The sequence below is a fragment of the Amphiura filiformis genome, chromosome 12 (assembly GCF_039555335.1).
Source record: "Amphiura filiformis chromosome 12, Afil_fr2py, whole genome shotgun sequence".
Classification (NCBI taxonomy): Eukaryota; Metazoa; Echinodermata; class Ophiuroidea; order Amphilepidida; family Amphiuridae; genus Amphiura; species Amphiura filiformis.
The window spans coordinates 32100479-32123919 of NC_092639.1; the positions used below are offsets into that span (position 1 = coordinate 32100479).

Here is a 23441-nt window from a genome sequence, read left to right on the forward strand (position 1 = left end):
CATTTACTTACGTCATCAGCTGCCTTGAAAATTAATTTCGCTTCAAACGGGGGAAGAACACGTACGAGCCCGAACTTTGTCCACACAATTTCTCTTTTTTCAGGAGAAATACGCATAAAAAATTGTAACGAGTGTCACTGTTATTATTCTCTTCGAATAGAGATAAACGTGTTTTTGCAATAGACCTGCCCTTTAATCGTTTCCTAGTATAATATAAGTAAAGTAGGTAATGGGGATAAGCATACTGCACATGAACAAAAATACACAACGGGGAACGATTACTCGCTACAAAAGGAAAGTGAATATATTTAACAAGAAAGAATGAACAGTATACCAACCCAAAGTGTTACAATTAAACATGACAACAAATAAACACAAATCCCGAACGGCACACAACCCAACTTGAAAAAAAGCAAGGGAATGTGCCGATTGGGTGGGTTCGGTTTCCATGTCGGTACATTTTCCCACAAAAATGGCTAGCCGTGTTGGTTTCGTTAATTATCAATTGTCCTGTCAATCAAACTCACAAATAGCTGTCAACCAAGCCTTGTGACTGGACAATATTATAGGCATTTACACAAATCTTCGTATGAGACCTTGTTATGTATTATTACCAATGATTTGAACCAACTTGACCCACCGTTGGAGTTTGAATACGATATTAAAGGACAACAGTTTGTGTAAACGATAGAGCCCAGTAATGCTTTTAAACCATTAACAAAACATTATTTGTATCACTTTTTTTATATATTTTCTTTCCATAGGTTTCTACTTCAGTGCTTCAATGCCCAAAACGGGAAGAGCTGGTCAAAACGCTATCTTACATACACCTTACTACCGTGTTTCAACACGGAGCACACTTTCAATACGATTTCAACTGAGAATAGACACCAGTGATGAAACCCGTTTGAACTTATATGTAAGCCAAACTGGAAGCAGGAAAGCTAGAATCTATAGCTCACGATCACGTGGACGAGGATGGTTTGGACAGTTTAGGAACATAACCGTACAGGGACAATTTAGGGTAAGGTTTAATAAAATGCATATATGGCTACCTTCGACTATATTTATAAATACGTATTTATAAATATAGTCGAAGCATACTGCTAACTGCAGTCCTCCACTCGATTTATGCCCTTGTCTAGTCTCCTACGCAGCCAGTTTGGTTACGCTCCCTCCACACAAACAGTCAGCCAATGACCACGTATACGGCGTTTCTGATTAGCTAAGAAGGCGACAATGCAAAGTCTATGAGAACCTGATCAGGAGAGCTGCATCCGGGAACTTGATTGCCCGTGGGTTGAACTCCTGCCTGAATAATCAGATACGCGAGCAGCACGTGCTGGATGACGTCATGGGAAACGGCTAGCCAATCAAAAAGAACTCGTTCGTTGTCATTGGCAGACTGTTTGTGTGGAGGGGGCGGAACCAAACTGGCTGCTGTGGAGACTAGCCCTTGTCCACCCCTAAAGATTTATACACGCACCTGTCAACAATTAGAACAACTGTTACTCGGAATTAGCAGACAAGCGTTCGATTTCAGGTGAATTCTACATATTACTGACGTTTCCTATGTCTATACAGGAACGTGTGTCTCGATACAAAGGCTCAGAAATGGCAAGTATTTGCCGCAATAGAATTCAATCTCACTATGATTAGCAACCTAATTATGTTTAAAAAGTTTATAAGAAGAGGAAAAGGGGTTTGGGAAAGTCAAAATCGCCAGTACTTTTGTATTAGAGTAGCATATGGCAGGAATCTTCTATCTGTTTTCAGAGTGTTGTGCCAAATCGGGATAGTTACGAGTTAGTTTGACACCCGGGTCAGCTTATAAGAGTAAACGTTATTTTCATCCTTTTAAAAGCAACCTCAACGGTTCCCCTGGTCCCTTGTTTTTGGTGTGTGTTTTCTGATCTCGATAAAGTAAAGTTTGTCAAAGATTTTGAGTAATTTCTTTCATCAAAGCGATGAGATTTTTTTTTTTTCTTAAATATTAAGTTTTAAAAAAAACCTCACAAATTACTTGAACATCAAATAATTGTAAAACTTACGTCAAATACCTCAACAGTTCCCCTTGCCACGAGATCACGAGGTCTTTTATCAACGGTTGATCGATTTTTAAGCAAAGTTGAACACTGATGGCGCTTTTCATCTTAAATCTTGTTTGCATCTTTACAAGGGGTAGACACTTGTATAATGGTATTATAACATCATAAATAAAAATTCCTTTAAAAAAGGAATGGGCGCCCAACTGTTTGGATACTTTTTTTTCTCTTTAAAACAATAATGTAATATTAGCATAGAAAGAAGTCCATTAATTTTGTATTTTAAACAAAGAATATACGCACAACATTTTATCCCGTACATATCAGAAAACAGTAATAAAATAAAATCCAAGCAAATTGTGGTTTTATTTCTAAGCTGGGCATACTTTTAAGCAAAACAGTTGCGAAGTAAATCTAGCAAGACCGAAATTAGACGCTCTTTGCAAAGTCAAGCCTCGGATGACTTTGATCTGACATTCAACTTTTTCGTCCTTACACCAATCATATCCATAACAATTTAACTCTTACAACTTCCTGTCAACTCTCTAATTTAAAACTCTAAATTTCTGTCTGTTTGCCTTTTCTGTCTATCTTGTACCATTTATAGTACACTACAGTTTGTTACAAATATTAAGATAAGCAAACATTGCTGGGTAGATAACAGGATTTAGTTATTTATTTAATCCAATCATGGAGGTAGTATAGCTACAACCTTGGCGAAAAATGTTGCCACACCTGAGCGTTAGTTGGCCAACATCCATCCCCGCTCCCCTATTGCAATGTTGATTTGGACAAAATCGTCATCATTTCTACATTACAGTCTCCCAACATTGGAAAATGGGGGGTGGGGAAGGGCAAGTGTAATCTGAATGTGCATTTGCAACTATTATACAAAATAATACGGAACTATCACATATTTAGCTTCGATTGCGTGCTTTTAACACCAGAACGTGCTGGTGTGGCCCTGGTGTGGCAACGAATTTCCGCCAGAGTTGTAGAACTACCTCCATGATCCAATCATGGCAATAACGTCAATTTTGGTCTTCAGTGTTTTAAAATACAACAATGTAGAACATAATTAATATGCCGTGTTGTTTGCATACAGTTTGCCGCCCAATTGTGCCACCATATTGCAACTTTGGCAATAACCGCTATATAGATTCTATGGTAATTAGCAAACAAAAGCCATCAGTAGAGTCCTCGTTAATTGATCTTATCACTATGGACCACAATAGTCTCATCCCAATGGCATAGTCCAATAACCTCAATTACATAATCATAGTGCAAAATTTGACCTCAAGTTGCAGAGTATGAGTTTGTGTACCCAAATTTTCAAAGGATGAAAGTACAAATGTATTAGGGCTTAAGAACTGTTCCCATGATAGCTGAGCATGTTGTGGATCCTAGTGTATGGTCAAATGTCACCGTCTATCGGGTTTCTAAGGCACACGGTAAACTGGTTGAACCCATACAAAGGTCAGAATTTATTTGGTGTTTTTATAAATCCTAATTTTGTATTTTAAACAAAGAATATACGCTCACCATTTTATCCTGTGCATATCAGAAAACAATAATAAAATAAAATCCAAGCAAATTGTGGTTTTATTTCTGAGCTGGGCATAATTTTAGCAAAACAATTGCGAAGTCAATCTAGCAAGAGTGAAATTAGAAGCTTTTCACAAAGTCATGCCTATATTTTGGCGCCTCCGTAGAGGGCGCCAAAAATAAATAACATAAATTATAGTAAGGATATTTTCAAACTACCTTTTATCATGAAGTGAAAGGAAAACTCAAATTATTGGAATGAAATCAATTAAAAATATAATTATATAGATAGCGCCCTTAATTTGTACATAAATATACAGTTCATAGAATAAAAATTACTACAAAAAGGCAGAAACAGGTGCAAAATTTGATAAAGAAAAGAAAGAAATAGGTAAAAATAACTCAAAAGTATATGAAGACCTGAGCGCAAGAAGACTGTAAGTCCACTTTTGACGAAATTGAGTTACAGGTGGTTTTGAAGTTATTGGATGAAGACAAAAATTTTGACAATTTTTTTTGACATTTGGCCCCGTCCCCATAGGGGTCACGTGAGGGGTCAAGAGGGGTCATAAATGAAAAAAATTGTCCAATGTCGTCAAGAGACATGTCAAATTACTCGTCTCATCACAACGATTACGAAAATGTATAATGTATCATACATTTTGAGCTCGGTTAATGAGTTAGAGGGTCACTTCCGGTTAATGGTCAACTGAGGTCAAATTTTAAAACAACCTTCAAATTCAACAAACAAGGTGTCAAATCGCTCGTCTTTGCACATATATTACCAATATGGTTAAATATTTCCAACATCTGCATTCAGTTTTGAGTTATAAGCTGTTGTTTCAATCCGAGCGCAAGAATTAAGCCGGACCGTAAGTCCAAAAATGATAAATCGATCAATATCGATCAATATTACAGATATTTACTTGGTTGATATACAACATGATTTTTCTTGCCTGTACCAATATTATGGCTTTTTTGGTTTCCAAATCATCTTATTTTAAAAAGTTTAAACGATCATATCATTATGGACTTACGGTCTTCTTGCACTCAGGTCTTCATATGTATATTAGTGCGATAGCTGTAGTTGGTATTGCAAACTGGTAAAGGCCAAGAATTGAATATTATGAAATGTTCTGTTAGAAACATTAACCCTAGAACTACGAAGAGGGAGTTGAACCGCCCCCCCCAAGATTTTTTTATCCATCATATAAACACACGCGTTTTAGCCCAAACTATCTAAGCAAATCGTAGATTATCTACGGTAGATTCATCCTTTGCGCTCATTTTGGTGATAACATTTTCACCCCAGCACCTTATCCGGGGGTAGGACCGGCTATCAAAGATGACCATAGAAGGGGGTGGTGAGGCCCAATGATTTTCATTTTGCTCCTGTGAAATTATTTCAAGAGCTACTGACTTTTGACTTACGACTTAAGTGAAAATATTAATTTCCTTTTATATTAAGCAAAAAATTCGGTGAAAATCACATTTTTGTAGAATTTTTAGCCAAAAATCAATGTTGCCTATATAGGACTACTTTTGTACATAGCCATAATTTCCCAAATTGCATGAGTGCCCCCAAATTATGACGTCATAGCGATATTATGTGGAGAATTTTGTACTTATTTTGGTATCACTAGATAGAGGATACACATAGCTATAAATTAATGCCAAACATAATGGTATAATGACGTTTATAATTGAAAACTAACGCAACAGCCCCCCCTCTTCGTAGTTCGTGTTACAAAATATGGCTTAGTAGTTCTAGGGTTAGGCCTAATAAATGATCACATCAAACAACCGTGTAGCTCTGATCTCGATAAAGTACTGTTTGACTAAGATTTTGAATATGTGTATAGTAAACATCATGCAGTTATTGTTGCCTACATATATGCACGCAACACAGGGGCACTCACAATAGGCAATTGACCCCTACTGGTAGCGCTGTGTTGTAGATATAGGAGATGAACTAGTTAGCGTCATATATCAAAAAGTATAAAAGCTATTATTTTAGTACTTACTCTATATGTGTAAATTACTTATTCTTTTCAAAATATCTGAATTTTCAACCCGGTACAAGCTTTAATAACGGGGAACCATACATTTGTATGAAAAAGAAATCCTACCATCTATATCCAAACTCCCGTGTTATTCCAATGCACATTTTGCTTCACCGGGCCGCCCTGGTCGCATTTGGGGTGTCACGAAACCGTAATAGGTACAAATTTAGTACTTTCTGTCAATCAAGTATGGTTTATTCTCTACATGTCAATCTTTAAATCATTAGCATAGTCCTTATAATAACGGGGGATCGCCTTGATGAGTAAATGACAGCAAACCATTGAAAAATAGGCCTACCTCAAAACTCGGGCAGTGGAGCTCCGTCCGTATAATTATGTCAATAGCGTCATTATCGATTGGATTAGTCGACCGTAGCGGACAATTCGATCGCTCATTGGATTAATATTATCACGTGGTAATGGTTATTATTACTATAATGGTTTAGTACTGCATATCTCGGTTTAATCTTTACTAAGCGGGTTTATAGCTGGAAAGGTCGCGGTATAACTGCACTATGATTAGTTTCATCAAAGCACGATAAGAAAAATATTTCTCTTTATAAATGAAAAAAAACACAAATTACTTGAACGTCCATTTTGTAAACCTTCCGTCACATACCAAATGACATCATCGGCTATCTGAGATTATAGATGTTCAGGTGGTCGTTGATAAATCGCTAACTTTAGGCAAGTTAGGGATAATAAATCAAATTGTGCGATGCTGAAGTTTTATCCATCACGTATGACAATTATTTTTCAATAACAGAGTAGCCTTTAGAAAATTTAGAATTTTAGATCATGCATTCTTCATCATCTATCAGGGAGAGATTTACAATCATGATAAACCTTTATATGCCTATATGCATGACGCAAATAAAGCACCCTACTGAAAATCAATCTTGAAGTATAACACTAAATAATAATAATAATAATGAAAGGATCTTTTTTTCTCTAAATCTTTACCAATTTCATTATCAGATTGTCATTTCAATGCTATTAAAGCCATATTATAACATTTTCAAACAAAATAGATTAGCATTTCTTTGCCATAAAATGTTAGCTTTTACTGTCAGATATATCCCTTTTATTTTTGAGCCGAACAACTACGGCAAAGCAAAGAAAATTGGAATTTACTACCAGCGCACATGTCGCCAATACGTACCACTCCTTCGGTCGGGGTGTGTACGTACTGTGAGTTATGAACATCGTGTATGCGTTCGACTAATAATTCCATCGTAATAATAAAGCGCCGGTTCCGGCGTTTTATTCAAAATCTTGGATTTTGACAAAACTACAGCACCTAGAGTCTTGATTTTTGCAGGGTATATTGGTTTAATAAAGTACAATTTAATCGTGTAAAAAACAAGAATTTTAAAAATTCAGTGAGGGCGTCTTCCTCAGCAAATGTTATAATATGGCCAACAAATCACACTTTACGTCATGCGACTAAATGATCCATTTAATTCTGATGAAGTTGATACAGGTATTTCCTAAACGGTAGCTTGGTTGATGACAGCCACTCTTTATGCTAAAATTAGTCGAACAGCACTTCACATTCGTAAGTAAAACATACCAGTATAAGACGCAGCTATATAGTATTCCGCCTGTATATGCCAAATTTTATGTTGATCGACTAGTTTAGCATCAACCGTAAATACCGGTACTAAAAAAGCTCTGTAAAACAATTCGGTTGATATGTTGATGTGTGCAAAATGCACCAGCCCATTCCCTAAACGCAAGTATTTTGACAGGAATCATGAAATATACACATGAATTTAGATTGACAAAATATATCAAATGGAAAATAGAAGTTTCCGAGCGTGTAAAATCACGTTGAATTATCTGCATTGATAAGGCTCTAAAAGGTCTAAGCTTTCCTTTAAAATAACAAATAAATAGCATAATTATTTCTTTGGGGTTTTTGACACACCCACTCAACATTATAGGAAAATCGACACACGTTAAATGCCTGTAATCATGTCTAAAAAAAAACCAAAAGAAAATTGAATATACAAGCCCATTAAAAAAATTCCTATGAGCCTTTTACAAAAAAATAAACACGCTAAAATATTAATCTGTAGCATTTTCTGTTTCATTTGCGCCATAAATTTTGTACCTACACTTTCTGTTATAAATATTTCCAACTTTGTCAACTCATAGTAAACATGGCAGATCTCCCCAATTTCTGGCCAATTAGTGAACAAATTGTCTACTCCGTTAAGTATTTAGACAAGTTATGTGGAGATAATACAGGATCGTGTTCTTGATTTATATTTCAGATATCTTTTGAAGCAGTCTTAAGTTCATCAATAAAAAGTGCAGTTTTATTTGATGACGTAGAATTGGATGTTTTCCCTCAGTCAATTCAAACTGGTAATCATGGTAATACCATTCCAGAAAGAACCGTAGCACCGATATTACCCGGTAAGTAGGGCCTATAATATTATGTTTCAAAGTTGTTAATAAAAAAAATATCCAAGTGGAATTTAATTAAAATTACTAATGCCTGTACTACTAATAATAAAATTTGTTTTCTTAACTTCCATTTTAAATATGTAGTTACCATGGTTACAAATGATTCGGGCGATGGGAAGAACGACGAAACAAGTGAGTATAAACAATGTTTGCAGTTTTGCATGTCAATTTCCCAAACGTCAGTGAGTCAGTTCAATGCAAAAAGGTCGTAAGGGACTGTCACTTTTCTTCGGAAAGGGTCCCAAATACCAAAAATAGGAAGTCTTGAGCTTTTTAAATTATTTGTTTTGGGGCTGCTGTATGTGCCCCTGTAAAGAGGGTACAAAATATATAAAAGTTTGACGCTGGTCACTGACATAATTTGGAACCTTCTTCAACTGTGGCAAAGGCTAAGACAACCCTTTTTAAACAATAATATAGTTGCTGTTATTTTTGTCGTTATGTTGTTGTTTTTCGCAGTGAAACTCGTATATTGAAGAAACAGCTTTTGCGATACGTTTAGGCCTAAGTGCAATTGATATGAAGAAGTCACGTCGCTTTATGTTATTAGCGCCTACACTATATATAATTAAAAGTAGTCAATATTACTATGTTTGGAAAACTGTATTTTTCTTTAAATATGTGACGAATGACGAATCTGTTCAGATCTTTGACCTTTGTGTTTTAATTTTCTGCTGCAACCATGGTAAATTTCTTAATGTAATTTTCTATTCAATTGACTCTAATTTAGATTGACAATGATTAATAACGGGATTCAGCGACCTATTTAAAACCACAACAAATTGTGCTCAACATTGATGACTGATGAGCTTATATTCAAATTTCGATTTCCATAATCATGAGTATAGAATGTTATTTCAAAAATGGGGGCCATGTGTGGGCCTATTATAACCAAATTAAAAGATGGAGTCATTGGGTATAACATTTTGGGAAAAGGGGGTTAAGTGGTATAAAATTATGAAGAATAGAACAAACATCTATTTATGTTCCAATTAGGTCGCTAAATCCCGTTATTAATCATTGTTAATCTAAAATAGAGTCAATTGAATAGAAAATTACATTAAGAAATTTACCATGGTTGCAGCAGAAAATAAAACACAAAGGTCATAGATCTTAACAGATTCGTCATTCTTGACATACCGTAAAACCCCGTCTACAAGGATATACCTAAGAAACGCCCTCAATAAAATTGGTTGCTTGTTGTATTTGGAGTTTGAGCAAATATATACTGGCACTGGGTGGCTATGCATTCCATCTAAGTATGTTGTAACACCAATCAATTGTATTGACATAATAACGACTGTTTCGTATATCAGGATCGTATAGCTCAATTGATAGAGCGTCAGACTTTGGAACTGAAGACATGCTGACGAGAGCATGGTCCGGCCACCGGTTCCGTTTTTTCATTCTCGTTTAATTTTAACTTTTTGACATGTTCTTTTTATCTTTCTTCAAATCTACCTTTCTACTTTTAATTTTAGTGTGTTTTTTTTTTTTGTTTTTTGTTTTTTGTTTTTAGTTTTTTTTATAGTTTTTTTAGTAATTTTGTGGTTTTATAGAAACTAGTAAAAGCATTTATTCTAAATAATAGCGAAACCCACGGTTAGACAGATGTGTTGTAACTACTTGTCTGTCCTCGTCTTTGCAATAAAAACCTATGTTGCACCTTTGTGCCATCCCAATTCTTGAGGAATGGTAGGTAGGGTGCGTTTTTAGCTTAAGCACGATTTTGTTTCTACTTGAAATGAAATCAAAATAAATATTGTTCTGTTGCCACAATTGCAGTTTTTTCAATAAAAAAAAATAAATGAGGAATAATAATTATTCCATATTTGAATCTATTGTCCCATCAAGAATAGAGTGTCTTCAAAAACTTCAATCAATTCATCTGACAAAGGAAACTATTCTGGTCATTCAATTTTGTTTCGCTTGCACCTGTTATATCACAGGCGTTGGTAGAGAAGGCACACTTCTCTTGTCTTCACCGAAGTAGTGATGTAAACACTAACATGATTAATTACCATAGCTAGCAATGGACATACACTATTTTTTGTTCCACTTGAACCCATACTATAGGCTATTCGCTGTCGATGTGACGTAATTAATCGGATTAACTACCATAGCAATTGATGAATACAATTTCGAATATATAGCCCTGCACTTCATCGTTCACGTGATGCATTAAACCATAGTTGTCAAAGAAATGCTAATCACTCGCCATGTAAGATTAGTATTTATGAAAAGAGTGGTATTCAATCTATGTTTGGTGACATACGCGGGTGATTAGTGCAATCTGCTTGATGGTAGTTATTGCGATTATTACGTCACTTCGACAGCGAATTGTAGTATAGACGAATCCAACAAGCCAAGTGATGGTCAGAATTTATTCGGCCATTATACGCTGGTGAAGTTGCGTAATTAATCGGATTAATTACCATAGCAATAGGTGAAAACAATTTTGAACATATCGCGCTGCGCTACAAGCAGGTTACACTCATCACCTGTACTGTGTATGTCTGCAATCATAGATTGAATACAATACTGGTCTTTTCAAAGATCTTACAGGTGCAGCATGATATGGTTCAATGAAGAGGTACCGCCTGAACGTATCACTGTATAACGCGGTATATTCAAAATTGTTTTCACCTATTGCTATGGTAGTTAATCCGATTATTACGTAACTTCGCCAGCGTATTGAATAAAACAGGAGGATGTGAGTTCATAAGGGCAATGTCGGGGATTATAGGTCACAATCGATGTGGAGAGATGAGAGGTCCGACCAACAGCCATAGCGAATGGTTCATGTTCAACTAATTCCAGCGGACGGTCTGTGGCTAGTAAGGAATCGTCTTTGACCACACGCGCAGATCTGTCTCGTCAGGAAGATATTTAATATCCCGAATTTATAATAGGCCTATGCCTACCAGTTCCATCGTATAACCGATCTGCTAGAGAATATTTGTTACCATGTTTAATAAATTCGTATTTATCGTATAATAAAATGTAGCCAAATGTATATTATGTGTCACACGGTTTTCTGCTGAACCACTAGCAGGCTATGTTACCACATCTATGACAATGACAAAGGTGAATTTTGATGATTTTACGATCGTCCGGATGAGCAAATCACTGAATGGGTCTTTAGTTCCTCCTCTCCTTATCCTGCCAATATTATATGAATCAAAGAAAAATAAAGAAAAAATAAAATTAAACAAGAAAAAAGACAAAGAAAAGAAACAATAAAAGAAAAACAATAGAATAAATTAAACTAAATATGAAAAAAAAATGATCACGAAAGGAGTCTTTAGAAAATGCAAGAAAATATAAATGAAAAGTTTGAACAATATTTTGTTTATAAAAGTTTGTGTGACCGTGATGAGGCTCGAACTCACCATCTTCCGATCTAAAGAACCAAAGTCTTATGCCTTGCCAAGTGAGCTATGCTCGTGAGATGCGAAATAAAGATAAAATAATACATTGTATACCTGCTTGTGTCGGTAAATGATTTGCTCAAATTCCATAATGATATAATATTGTGGAGGGCGCTAGCGTGAAATATGCTATCATCACAGTCGCTTCTATTCCTTATAGACGGGTTTCTACGGTATTTAAAGAAAAATACAGTTTTCCACACATTAGTTATTATTGACTACTTCAAAGTTATTATAGTGTAGGCGCTATAGGCATAAAGCGACGTGACTTCTTTATATCAATTGAAACCATATACTTTACTATTTTGATTTTTTCCATAAATACATAGTTACAATCTGATCCAATCGGCTTTCAAAACATTTTTGATCGAGAAACCTTTGTTGACAGAATTTCCGAGCGAGTTTCACTGCGAAAAACAACAACAACGACATAAATAACAACAACTATATCATTTTCTAAAAGGGGTTGTCTTAGCCCTTGCACAACTTTCAAACTGTTTTATACTTCATCATTATTTTTCAGATGATGCATTGCCAATGTGTTTTATAATAGCATTCATATCTACCACTCTCTTGGTAGTGTTTCTCATAATGTGTTGTGTTCTTGGTGTCTATGCAGCTAAGACTAACAGGTAAGATCGCTACACTGCAAAAACTATTTTACTCAACTAAAAAGGTCACAACTCAACAGTTGAGTAAAAAATTACTCAACATTGAGCTCATTAGGCCTATACTAAGTAGGTCACAACTCATCAAATGAGTATAATTACTCAACATTGAGCTCATGTTGAGTAATTTTTTACTCATTTGTTGAGTGGTGACCAATATGAGCTCAATGTTGAGTAATTTTTTACTCAAATTTTTTACTCAACTGTTGAGTTGTGACATTTTTACCTAATATTTTTGCAGTGTAAATGTATAAAGGGCTCCGTCCGTTTTGAGAAGTTTTTTAGTTCATGTTGATCGTTTAGCGGTACAAAGACGTACATGTATGTCCAATACCTCTTAAAACCCTGTATGGTTGCATGAACTCACTGATGGTATATAGGTGCATGTATGCCCTGTATCTATGTACGTCGGTACAGTACAGTATGATACGCATACAGTGGGTGAATGGACATACGTCTTTGTGCCACTGAGCCGTTTATTTTTAATTAAAATTCACAGTAGCAGTGTGAGAGGTAACTCATGAATCTCGACTACAAATCGGTAGTAGTCATTGCATCACAATAGGCGGATGCAATGTTATTATTTTACATTAACTCCACGTGGTTGAACCAATCACCAATGTTTTGTTTGCGTATTTTTTTTTGTTTAAACCTTGCCAGATATAATTCGCAAAGAGCAATGTCCTCAATTTTAAAGATGTTAGTGTCTAACCGTAATACTGCATTGGTTGCTAACGAGGGCACGGTGGTGCCAGAAACTGGTAAAACAGACTCAAACAGGCTCGTTGCGCGAGCCCCCCCGCAAGCCATGTCAGAGGAGCCTGACCTACACGCCAAAGAACAGCACTCGGCCGCGGCCAATGTGAGCATTGCTCCGATCTGGCATGATTTTTATACCGTGCCGAATATTAAAGTTAAGTTGCCCCTGTTTTAAACATGGTTTTTTCAAGTTGCTGTCGTAACTGCCTGTCATTAACTTGATAACATGGCACACCAAAGCACATAATTCGAGGTACTCAGTGATATCAGCTATTATTAGATCATATTAGACTTAAAATATATAATATCATATTTACAAAAGTATATTTATAGATAGCTAAAGGCCTTTGGTACGGAAATAGATTATTGTTCATGTATCATATCCTTACGAATCCAATAATAATCATCACAAACGTCTACTGTAATCACAGATAACGTCACCATCGTGACCACATGTTTACATGGAAGGATTGATAATGATATATTAAACACCAACATCCCGTATTTATTTGATATCATAATTTGATTCAATTTTGACTATTTTTGGCCATTTAATACTCGTATAATTTGGTTCATTTTTGCTTAACATGCTTAAAGAGGTGCCCCCAGATCAACAGCCTCGTCCCCAAGATCCACTTTATTCTAAATGGAGATTTCGGCAATTTAGAATTTTTCTCCTATAATCCCTGTGACATTTTAGACCTGAAACCATGTTCCGTCCAGATGATGTAAACGATGATATGATTTGATAGCCTCAACCACCATGCTGGTAACCACTCATAGGCCTACTGTAAATCAATCAATAGCCCTCTGCGATCCCGTTTTTCTTTATACATGCATGGTTATTCAGTTATGATCCCAACTTCGACATTTTACGGTAATTCATTTAAAGGGATATTTAATGAGCTGAGTCTCACCCCCCCCCCCCCACACACACACTTTTCTAACATTTTTTTAATGAGATTTAAAATGCCATGTACAACCTCAGTTTGTGTGCAACAAATTTCATCCAGATTCATTCACTTGACAAAAATATTGCCATTTTTATATTTTTGTTCTGAACAGAACGAAGCCCTACATACTGCAGTTACTGTCCGTTTTCCTATACACAATACATAGTGCTCTTTCCCATTGACGCGTGACCTCTACAAATAGCCCTACGTTAAAAGTATGGGGATATGACTAGTTAACGTCGCTGTGTGAAAAATAACCGGCCAATATTAAAAGTAGGCCTACAGATGGTTTTAATGGAAATCTGTATTTGGAACATATGAGATTTGTTAAAGATTTAATGCAGTTATAAACTCCTTATTCGATTTGTATTTTGCATACCCTAAAGAAAATACAAAAATGTGCACAAGGGGCACGTTCGCCCTTTTGAGGATGGGGCATGTTCGCCCTTTATCTTCCCCGGGCGGACTTACCCCAAACTGGAGGGCGGACCTGCCCCATCAGCGTATTATGCAAAATATTGATAATTATACCATTAAACAAGGTAAAACTACTGAAAAGCATGTTTTTTAAAGTTATGTGGTATCAGTATTACTCATACCACCGTTTATGTCCTAATCCATAATCTCCCCGAAGTTGTAAACATGATACGTTTAAGCTCACTTTGGACCCCTTCATTTTACCCTGACCCGACTCCTGCAACAAATTTAGTGACTCCCCAGAAGAGAATGAATGCCCTGTATACTCTTGCTAAATGCTTGCATGGAATATGTTATTGTTACGCAATGTTTAAACCTTTTTTTGTGATAAGGGTGAACTTACCCCACCATATGGGCGAACCTGCCCCAATATGGGGCAAGTTCGCCACTTTGCAAAAACTTTTTTGTTTGCTCTATCCTGTTGCTATTGTAAGGCCTATAGTTCTGGGATTGTGGTCGTATATAGCTAAGACATAGGGCTTTCACATGGGCTAATCAGGTCATCCCTAACCATACAATTGACATCGCTAGGCTGGTCAGAAAAAAATAGGGCGAACACTCCCCGCTCTCCCCTACTCTTCTAAAGTTCTAGAAAATATAGTTTTTTAACATGTCCTAAGTTTTTAGCTAATTTAGATGTTTGGAAATATTCGTACTTTGGTGTTTTAGTTAATGTTATAGGTAATAGTACATTGCCTAGTTAACGTCGCTGTGTGAAAAATAACCGGCCAATATTAAAAGTACTCTTCTAAAATTCTAGACAATATAGTTTTGTAACATGTCCTAAATTTTTAGCTATTTTAGGTGTTTGGAGAGGGTCGCACTTTTGTGTTTTAGGAAGGATATGTAAACGACAGATAACACCAAAAATATGAAGAAATTATTTCCAAACCGTGTTAAGTCAACAATCATTATGTTGCTCATTTTCAAGAATGCTGGTTTACAAAAACAGGCAATTGTCTCATTTCGTGAACAAAGGTACACATACCATTGTTTCCTTTCGTTTCCTTTATAATCGGTTACCCAACTGAAGCTATAATACCAGCTTTATTGCGATATCGCACATGAAAACAGACACTTGTGCACAACCAGAGAATTTAATCAGTTGAGCTGTTTCAATGAGTGTTATCTTGGTTTAATAGCTTTTAATGGGGTTAAGTCCTGCAAAGGTCGAGATGAATTCTACTGTAGACATGACTGCATCATGACGCAATCATAATCAACTGAAATTCTGTGAAAAAGCTTCTTTTTTAGGCCTAGGCTACTGTAATAGCCTACTATAAAAAGAGGATGTTAGATTCACGAAACACTCCTTTAAAAAGGAAAAACGAGGAAAAAGCAAACTTGACGAGAGTGCGTGCAGGTAAACTAAATTTACTTGCACAAATTGATAAAAGATATTACACCGTCAGGCACCCTCTGTCTGCATACGCGATCTTCACTTCAGTGAAGCGCCGCCATCTTTTAACATGACTTCCGTGCAGCGCCATCTTTTTAAATTAATGTGAAATTTCGAAAGTTAAGCAAATTTTGTTGAATTCATTAGTCAAGAGGATGAGTCATAATTTACACTACATTTACATTCACAAACCAGTGATAAGGGGAGGCGAATGGAAGAATTTAAGATTTTTTTAAAATCTTAATCCTAAATAATACCAAATCCAAAGTTGTATTGATTACCCTAAATCAAAACGGGAACTCAATACATTGCATGTATTTCAACCTCTACAGACAATTTTTGATATGATCAACCAAAATCAGTCGGAAGTCGAAATATTGATTTTGAGATATAGCCACAAAAAATTTAAAAAAAGTATTTCCATTTGTTTCCTAATGATTTGTAAAATCTTTAACCATTAACGTTAACTGCTCACATCTTTTAAACTGATTGTCCAAATTCAATGGGATTTTCTGCAAAATGTCGCTTTGCAAACGCTGTTTACAAAAAAAACATAAGAAACTATGAAATTTGAATATCCGACTTCAGACTGGTTTTGGAAATGTCATTGCCTACTACATTAAATCAAAACGGAACTCTATGAACGTAATACTAAAAGCTGTATAGAAAATGTGTACTAATTTGCACGATAAATGTGTGTTTTTGTGAATGTTTTCTGTGATTTGCGATTGTTATACGGTGAAAAATAAACCTTATTTCTGTATAGACCTATACCACAATCAGGCACTTTTGCCGGGGTCCTCAATATTAATCTCATGCCCGCGCTTATAGCAAGTCGTTGGGGTCATAACGCATTGGGCTTGCTAAGATGTTCCAGACGGCTTGTGCTCCTTCGTAATTATTTTTGGGCACTATAATCAAGTCTGGCAACATGTTTGAGAGCGACGTCTCTGATTAGTCATTTTTCCTATTCTACATATGATTTCATCTCATCCCCCCCCCTCATTAAATCTTAAAACGAACAGAATAAACATTTAGCTTCTAAAATACGTATAAAGGAGGTACTCGTGAGTAGACTTTTCCCGATGCACTAAAACGCTCGAATAGACGTATACAAATAACGTGAGATACAGTTACCACAGTGTAACCAAGCAAAAAACAAGACCAGGGTTAATTTTGCAAAGTTAAAAAAGATCACCGTTTTTAAAGATAAATAAATAAATGAATCATGGCTGCAATACCCAAAACAGGCTGTTACAAATTGACCAATCAGAGACGTATCTCCCAAGCTGACGAAGGAGCAACAAGCCATGAACCGAGTTAACTCAATTTCGAGACGATGAGCTTGGGTATATACCCTGGAAAAGTGATGGTGCGATATTTGTAAAAGATTTAGTGAATGTGTATAGGGCCAGGGAAAGTAGAATTACACATCGCATAATAGCATTGGACTGTCTATTCGATGGTCTGGGGTTCAGGACCTACCGCACAAGCTGACAAAATATCCGGGTTTTTTTTTTCGCTGGCTTATCTGCTATTCATGCATAATATGTTTCCGATGTAATTTCATGTTACAAAATGAAAGTGTGCGATATGTGGCTCTCCTTTCCCCTGTAGGCCTATAATTGATGCGGTTAAGCATAATTTTCATGTGCTATAATTTGTAATATTTTGAATGTGTATATGTTGCAGTCCATCATTTGTAATCCTTTCCCCTTGTTGTCACTAAAAATGGTTAATTTGTTTTTTTCATTTTCTCATTTGTCTCATTATTTGCAATTAATGTTCATTCTCAATCCCCACCCCTATCATGCCACTAATATTATATTCTGTGTTTTTGATAATAATTATTTTCATTTCCTTATTAACAACCAAACATTTGATATTAAGATACAGGGATTCTTCCCTATTTTCACAGCATCCACAGCCAAGGTGGCCTTCACACTTATCATGAAGTAGGGCCTACGTATCATGAAGTAAGGCCTATGTATGAAGTGATACACGCAGAGTAATACATAATGAACCTGACCAATGATAAGGGGGAAAAAGGAGGAATTGACGAGGTTTGGATTGTTTTATTTTAAACATTAAAATACCCAAATTGATGCCTAATAGCTACATTAATTAAATCAAAACGGGAACTCCATACGTTTTTTGTAAAAGCCAGAAAATGTGTGTAAATTTGCACGATAATGTCTGTCTTTGTGAATGTTTCATTACGGAGTTCTGCTTTCACATAAATAGACCTTTTTCTTTACAGCTTATCCCAATAAAACGCAACACTTTGAGTTGAGGACCATTAAAGGCAAAATATAATTTTCTGTGCATCTTCCTTGCTCAAAATAGGGTAAGCTTGCAATATTTTGTGCGCTTCGCAATAAATATAGCAAAATTCGCCACCATTTTGGGCTTAAATTTTTCGCGTACAAATGTCCCTGAAAAACGGAACAAAAAATGCTTTCCCCCACGTATACCCCACCCCAACTTTAATGCTCCCGCCGCCACTAAGAAACATAACCCTAAAAGAAATCCCATGTCGATCTCAGCTTAAATGTATACGAATCCATCGAGCCAAGTGATGGTCAGAATTCAGTCGGCCATTACTGGGTCCCATCTGCACAAAATTGGTGTTGTGACTGCCCAATTGGATGGATTAAATCCGCTTAAAAATCGATGTTGAATTCTATTGTGCTGTAAACTGTCATCAATTCTTTTCTCTATCTGTAACACGGGTGATGGAATGCAGTTTAATATCACCGCCAAGGCCACACCATTTCACATTTAGGTACGTGGGATAGACCTAATTAGGGGGGACCCAGCTATGACTGCCATTAATTGAGGTGGCAGCGAGGAATGCGTGAAAATGGATTCGTCTATATAGGCATGCATGCATGTCGTGGCTATCACATTTGGGAAAATCGGTAATAAATGACTGAAAATAACCGATTAATTTACATTTGTGTTCATAATTGAGTTATATCAGAGGCGAATCTGTAGTTATTGTAACTTATGTCTAGATCAGCTTATACTGTTCGCCACATCTGAGAATATTATTGAAATTCTATCGTTTGTTTGAATTAACGAATGGGAAAATATGTTAGGTCCCTTTCATCCCAGCTATAGGCTATACACTTTAAACACATATCATAAGATTTATAAAGTTTACTCTGAGGACTGTTAAATATCAAAAAAAAAAATAATATTGTTCATAAAATTTGTATTAGGCCTATATCGCGAATTTAAAAAAAAATCAAAATTATTTGATATCAAAAGGATATTCCTCGTATTCAAAATGCAATTTGATGTATCTGATGTGCTCCCTAGTCTCACAAAATACTGATATAAAGGCTCGGATGCTTTCTTTTAGGGGTAATTAGTTCACCCGAGCTGTGAGAGCAACTGATAGTAGCGATGCTGTTTGACCCATGATGACATTTTGACATGTTCTCGTCATATTGAGGGTTCTTTTTACCACTTTTTGAGCCCGATTGGGCATACTCTAACCTTTGACCCCATATGACCTTCGCCCTCGAGTGAACTCGATTTGATTTTGCTGATACTCCCGTTTACTTTCACCAAGTTTAAGCCAAATCGGGCGAAGTTTAAATTTTCGCCCCTGGATGACCTTTGAACTCGGATGACCTCGATTATATTTTTACGTGTTCCCCACATAGGATTCCACCCACCAAGTTTAAGCCTGATCGGACAAAGTTTGAAATTTGAACCCTACGTAATGACTTTGACCTCGGTTGACCTTCAGTTTATTTCGCACATATATCCCCCTCGTAGCAAGGATTGCACCCAGCAAGTGTGGGCCCGATCGGACAAAGTTTGAAATTTGAACCTTCCATGACCTTTGACCTCTACCTCCGATGACTTTGAAACCCACCCGGTCAACGGTTTTTCCCACTACGGTACCTATCTATATCCGAAATATCGGATCGATGCGTCGAAGCGCGGCGAAACGCATAGCCGGGCGGACAGACAGACACCCCCCCCCCCGACAACCACACACACTTCGCTCATTATTTTAGTGGTGTGCCTATATATGGTCTCAAAGCAAAGTGTTGCGTTTTTTATTGAGGAAACACTGTAATACCCCAATCATGCATTTTTGACGGTGTTCGCAATATTTATGGTGGTATATTCGTATAGGACCTCGCGCAGCCTCAACGTAACCTCTTTGGGGTCCCGTTCGGCCCCATCGCGGGGGCCGCGTGGAGACTGCGGTTCGGGAAATTGCATTGTTCCGATTAGGTCTTTCCATATTAGGGTGAGGCGGCAGTAGCTAAAAATTACATGTCCCGTTTACCCGTTACCATGGTTACAACGACCTTTTACCAAGGCTTTCCAAATCAATCAATGATATTGATACAACGTTCAAGATGGTAGACCTGGTTTTAGATTTAGAGGCCTGAACGTTGCTGATTTTTTCAGATACACCATCAGGGATATCACTCAACAGATTGCTCAGCGTTTAAACAAAAAATCTAACGAATCGGCTCCACTATATACTCAGACGTTGGACGGGCAAGTTGTGCATCGAGAAAGGTACGACCACCTAGTGACACTTTCCTCATACGACAGACTGGACAGACAAAATTTTACAGGTATGCAGATGAGGTGGTGATACGGATCTAGCATAAATTTTCACAAATCTGCTTGAATTGCTATTTTATACCACCATAAATTTTCTCTTATGGCAAGCCCTTGGGGTCATAACGCTTTGGAATCGCTTCGAATGTTGGGCTTCTATCCAGACGGTTGTGCTGCTCCTTCGTCACTAATTCGGGCACTAATCAAGTCTAACGGCACGTTTGAGAGTGACGTATATGATTTGTCACCTTTACCATTCTACCGTAAATATTCACCAAAAGGCGCACATGAGCTCCTTTTTTTGCACTTTTAGTTTGTGCCTTAAATTCCAGTTATGTCAAAGGAGCCCATATGCGCCATTAGGCGAATCTTTACGGGATTTTACGACGGTTGATTTCCATTCACAACCTCCGTTTAATTCTTCACAAGAAAAACGTACATATCCTAAATATGTCTGTTATACTCATCTTACTCAAAGGGGTACAACGGGGTCCTAATAATTTTTTTAGACGCACTAAAATTTCAATTAAGCGCCCAAGTAACGTGGGTAATTGTAAGACTTACCTTTGTTCGGTTGCGCTCATTTTTGAGAGAAAAAAAACCTGCCATTTACGGTATATAAGCCTATACAAAAAACAACATTTCAGTAAGACAAGGATGGATTAAGTTTGGAAATAAATCACATTTTTGAAAGAAAAATATTAATTTTAAAAGGTGTTCAGCATTTAGCAATCAGAGGCGTTTCTATACCAAGTTGACGAAGGAGCCAAAACCCGTCTGAAGCCATGAATATGGAGTTTTTGATTTCCACGACGGATGGTCATGCGTATTGTATAATTTGCACGACTGCGCATTGCGAAGTCGACGACAACAACGTTTGGTGTTTTACCGTCGCAGAACCATCCGTAGTGGAAATCGAAACCTCGCTATTAACTCGAGTTCGGACGGTGAGATCGAGAGTGCGTCGTACCCTGGAGTGTTGCATGATGGGATATGTGAAAAAGGTTTATTGGATGGGTAGGACTTCGCATGTATGCACTAAAAGTGGTAATTTGTTTTTATTCCATTGTCTTATTTGCAATCAATGTTCATTCACAACCGCCTGCATCATCTTGCCACTAATATTGTGTGTCTTTCATTTCATTCCTTCTTAACAACCGCAAATATTTGATATTAAGATATATTCATGGATTCTTAATATATTCCCTATTTCCACAGCTTCAACAGACAATTTGGCCACAATTACGAAGTGATATACGCAGAGCAAAGCACCACGCACACTTCTATGGAATCTTCCTTGCAGCTTTCGCTACGCAGGCAACGCCATCGCACCCGCACCGCTACAACTACAAGATCATCGACATCAAGACTGATGCAGCGTATTTCTTGCAGCATGTCTTCCTCTCGCCTAAGTAATCAATCAAGTATTTATGCAGAAATTGCCGAAACGGATTGTGATGGAGAATCGCACCATGACGGTGCAAATAATGGCCAAGTCGAACTCTTTTTTGTTGGTGACGGCTCACCAGGAACAGCATTTCAAAATTCTTTCTTTTCAACTTTATCAACAACTTCGTCAGAAGAAACAATGATACAAGAGCCACTTGCGCTTAATATTCCGGAAAAGTCAGAGAGGCATTGTTTCTGCCGTATCTCCCCCAAGAACAGAAAAACAATCGGCCGACTCCAGCGATACCGTGGAGTAGGGCGCCACAGGAAGTTGATACTGGTTGGGTTGATAACATTATATATGAGGGAAGTTTTGATGAATGTAACAATATTGCCCCTCCAGCAGGCCGTCAAGCAATAGGCCTGCAAACTCTTCGACCTCAACCATCTCCCAAAGAGGTAGATGTCATAGACAACAGGAAAAGGTTGTTAACAATGTAAACGATTGAGCATATTGAGCATGTTGGAGATATTGTTAGGATATAGGCCTACAAGGGAAAGCTCCTATCCTACCTCCAATCTGTTGCGCCGGCATTTAAATTCAAACGCGTTATAGCGTTTGGGCCAGTGCATACCCTGACGTTTTGTTGGCGTTTTTTCTGTTGGAACAGGCGTCTCGTCTTTGGTCTCTCGTCAGCAAATTTCTGCTTTGTTCTTTAAGCTTCTGGACCTTTTGACGTTCGTGCAAACTTTTCCGCGGCGGAAAGTGTTGAACTGTATTATAACCTCCTATCTTAGACAATTTTGCCGCAGCGTCCTTCTGCAGCAAAAATGTGACAAAACCTGGAGCTATCTAGCTGAGCGAGAAGAAGACCAAAAATCGCCAGGATCCACAATACTCTCTTTTCAATTACATAGTTCTTTAAGGGGTGGGGTATGAACGTTTGGACAGTATTTATTGTGGGACATTAGAGCACATCAGACATGTCGAATTGCATTCTGAATACGAAGAATGTCATTCTGATATCAAATAATTTTGATTTTTGAAATTCGCAATTTAATACACATTTTATGGCAAATCATTAAAATTGATATTTTTGATATTTAACAGTACTTGAAGTAAACTTTATAAATCTGATGATTTATACTTAAAGTGTATGTAGGTGGGATGAAAAGCCGACGATCAATTGAAAATTTTGACCTTTTGTATTGAAGATATGGATTTTTTTCCCAAAACACCAAAAAAAATTAGGTCTTTTGGGAAAAAATCCATATCTTCAATATGAAAGGTCAAAATTTTCAATTGACCGTCGGCTTTTTCCTCCCTGCTACATACACTTTAAGAATATGTCATTAGATTTATATAATTAACTTCGAGGACTGTTATATATCAAAATTTGAAAATATCAAATTTTTATAATTTGTCATAAAATTTGTATTATATTGTGATTTTCAAAAATGAAAATTATTTGATATCAGAAAGACATGCTTCGTATTCAGAATGCAATTCGATAGGTCTGAGGTGCTCGCATGTCCCACAAAAAATACTGTCGAAACGCAATAAACGCTCATTTTAGATCCCTTAACCTCAACTTAAAAATTATTGCTAAAACTTTGACCTCAAGTTGTGTGTTGCGTATT

General features: G+C 36.8%; 1 protein-coding gene across 3 annotated transcripts in view; it reads left to right on the plus strand.

Moving 5' to 3' along the window:
- LOC140166073 (uncharacterized) overlaps positions 1-22720 on the plus strand; it is a 30234-nt gene extending 7514 nt beyond the window's left edge. The window contains exons 3-8 of one of the 3 annotated variants that reach the window (XR_011860811.1): positions 765-1024; positions 7933-8077; positions 8213-8260; positions 12083-12191; positions 17734-17878; positions 21630-21750. Coding sequence is in view for 2 of the 3 variants with exons in the window: in XM_072189453.1 (XP_072045554.1) it covers positions 765-1024; positions 7933-8077; positions 8213-8260; positions 12083-12191; positions 21630-22221 (1154 nt within the window). In the remaining variant the exon portion in view is untranslated. Of the gene's footprint in view, positions 1-764; positions 1025-7932; positions 8078-8212; positions 8261-12082; positions 12192-17733; positions 17879-20252; positions 20426-21629 lie in introns of all 3 variants that reach the window. The other 2 variants (XM_072189454.1, XM_072189453.1) reach the window with 2 other exon arrangements.
- Positions 22721-23441: the final 721 nt, after the last annotated feature.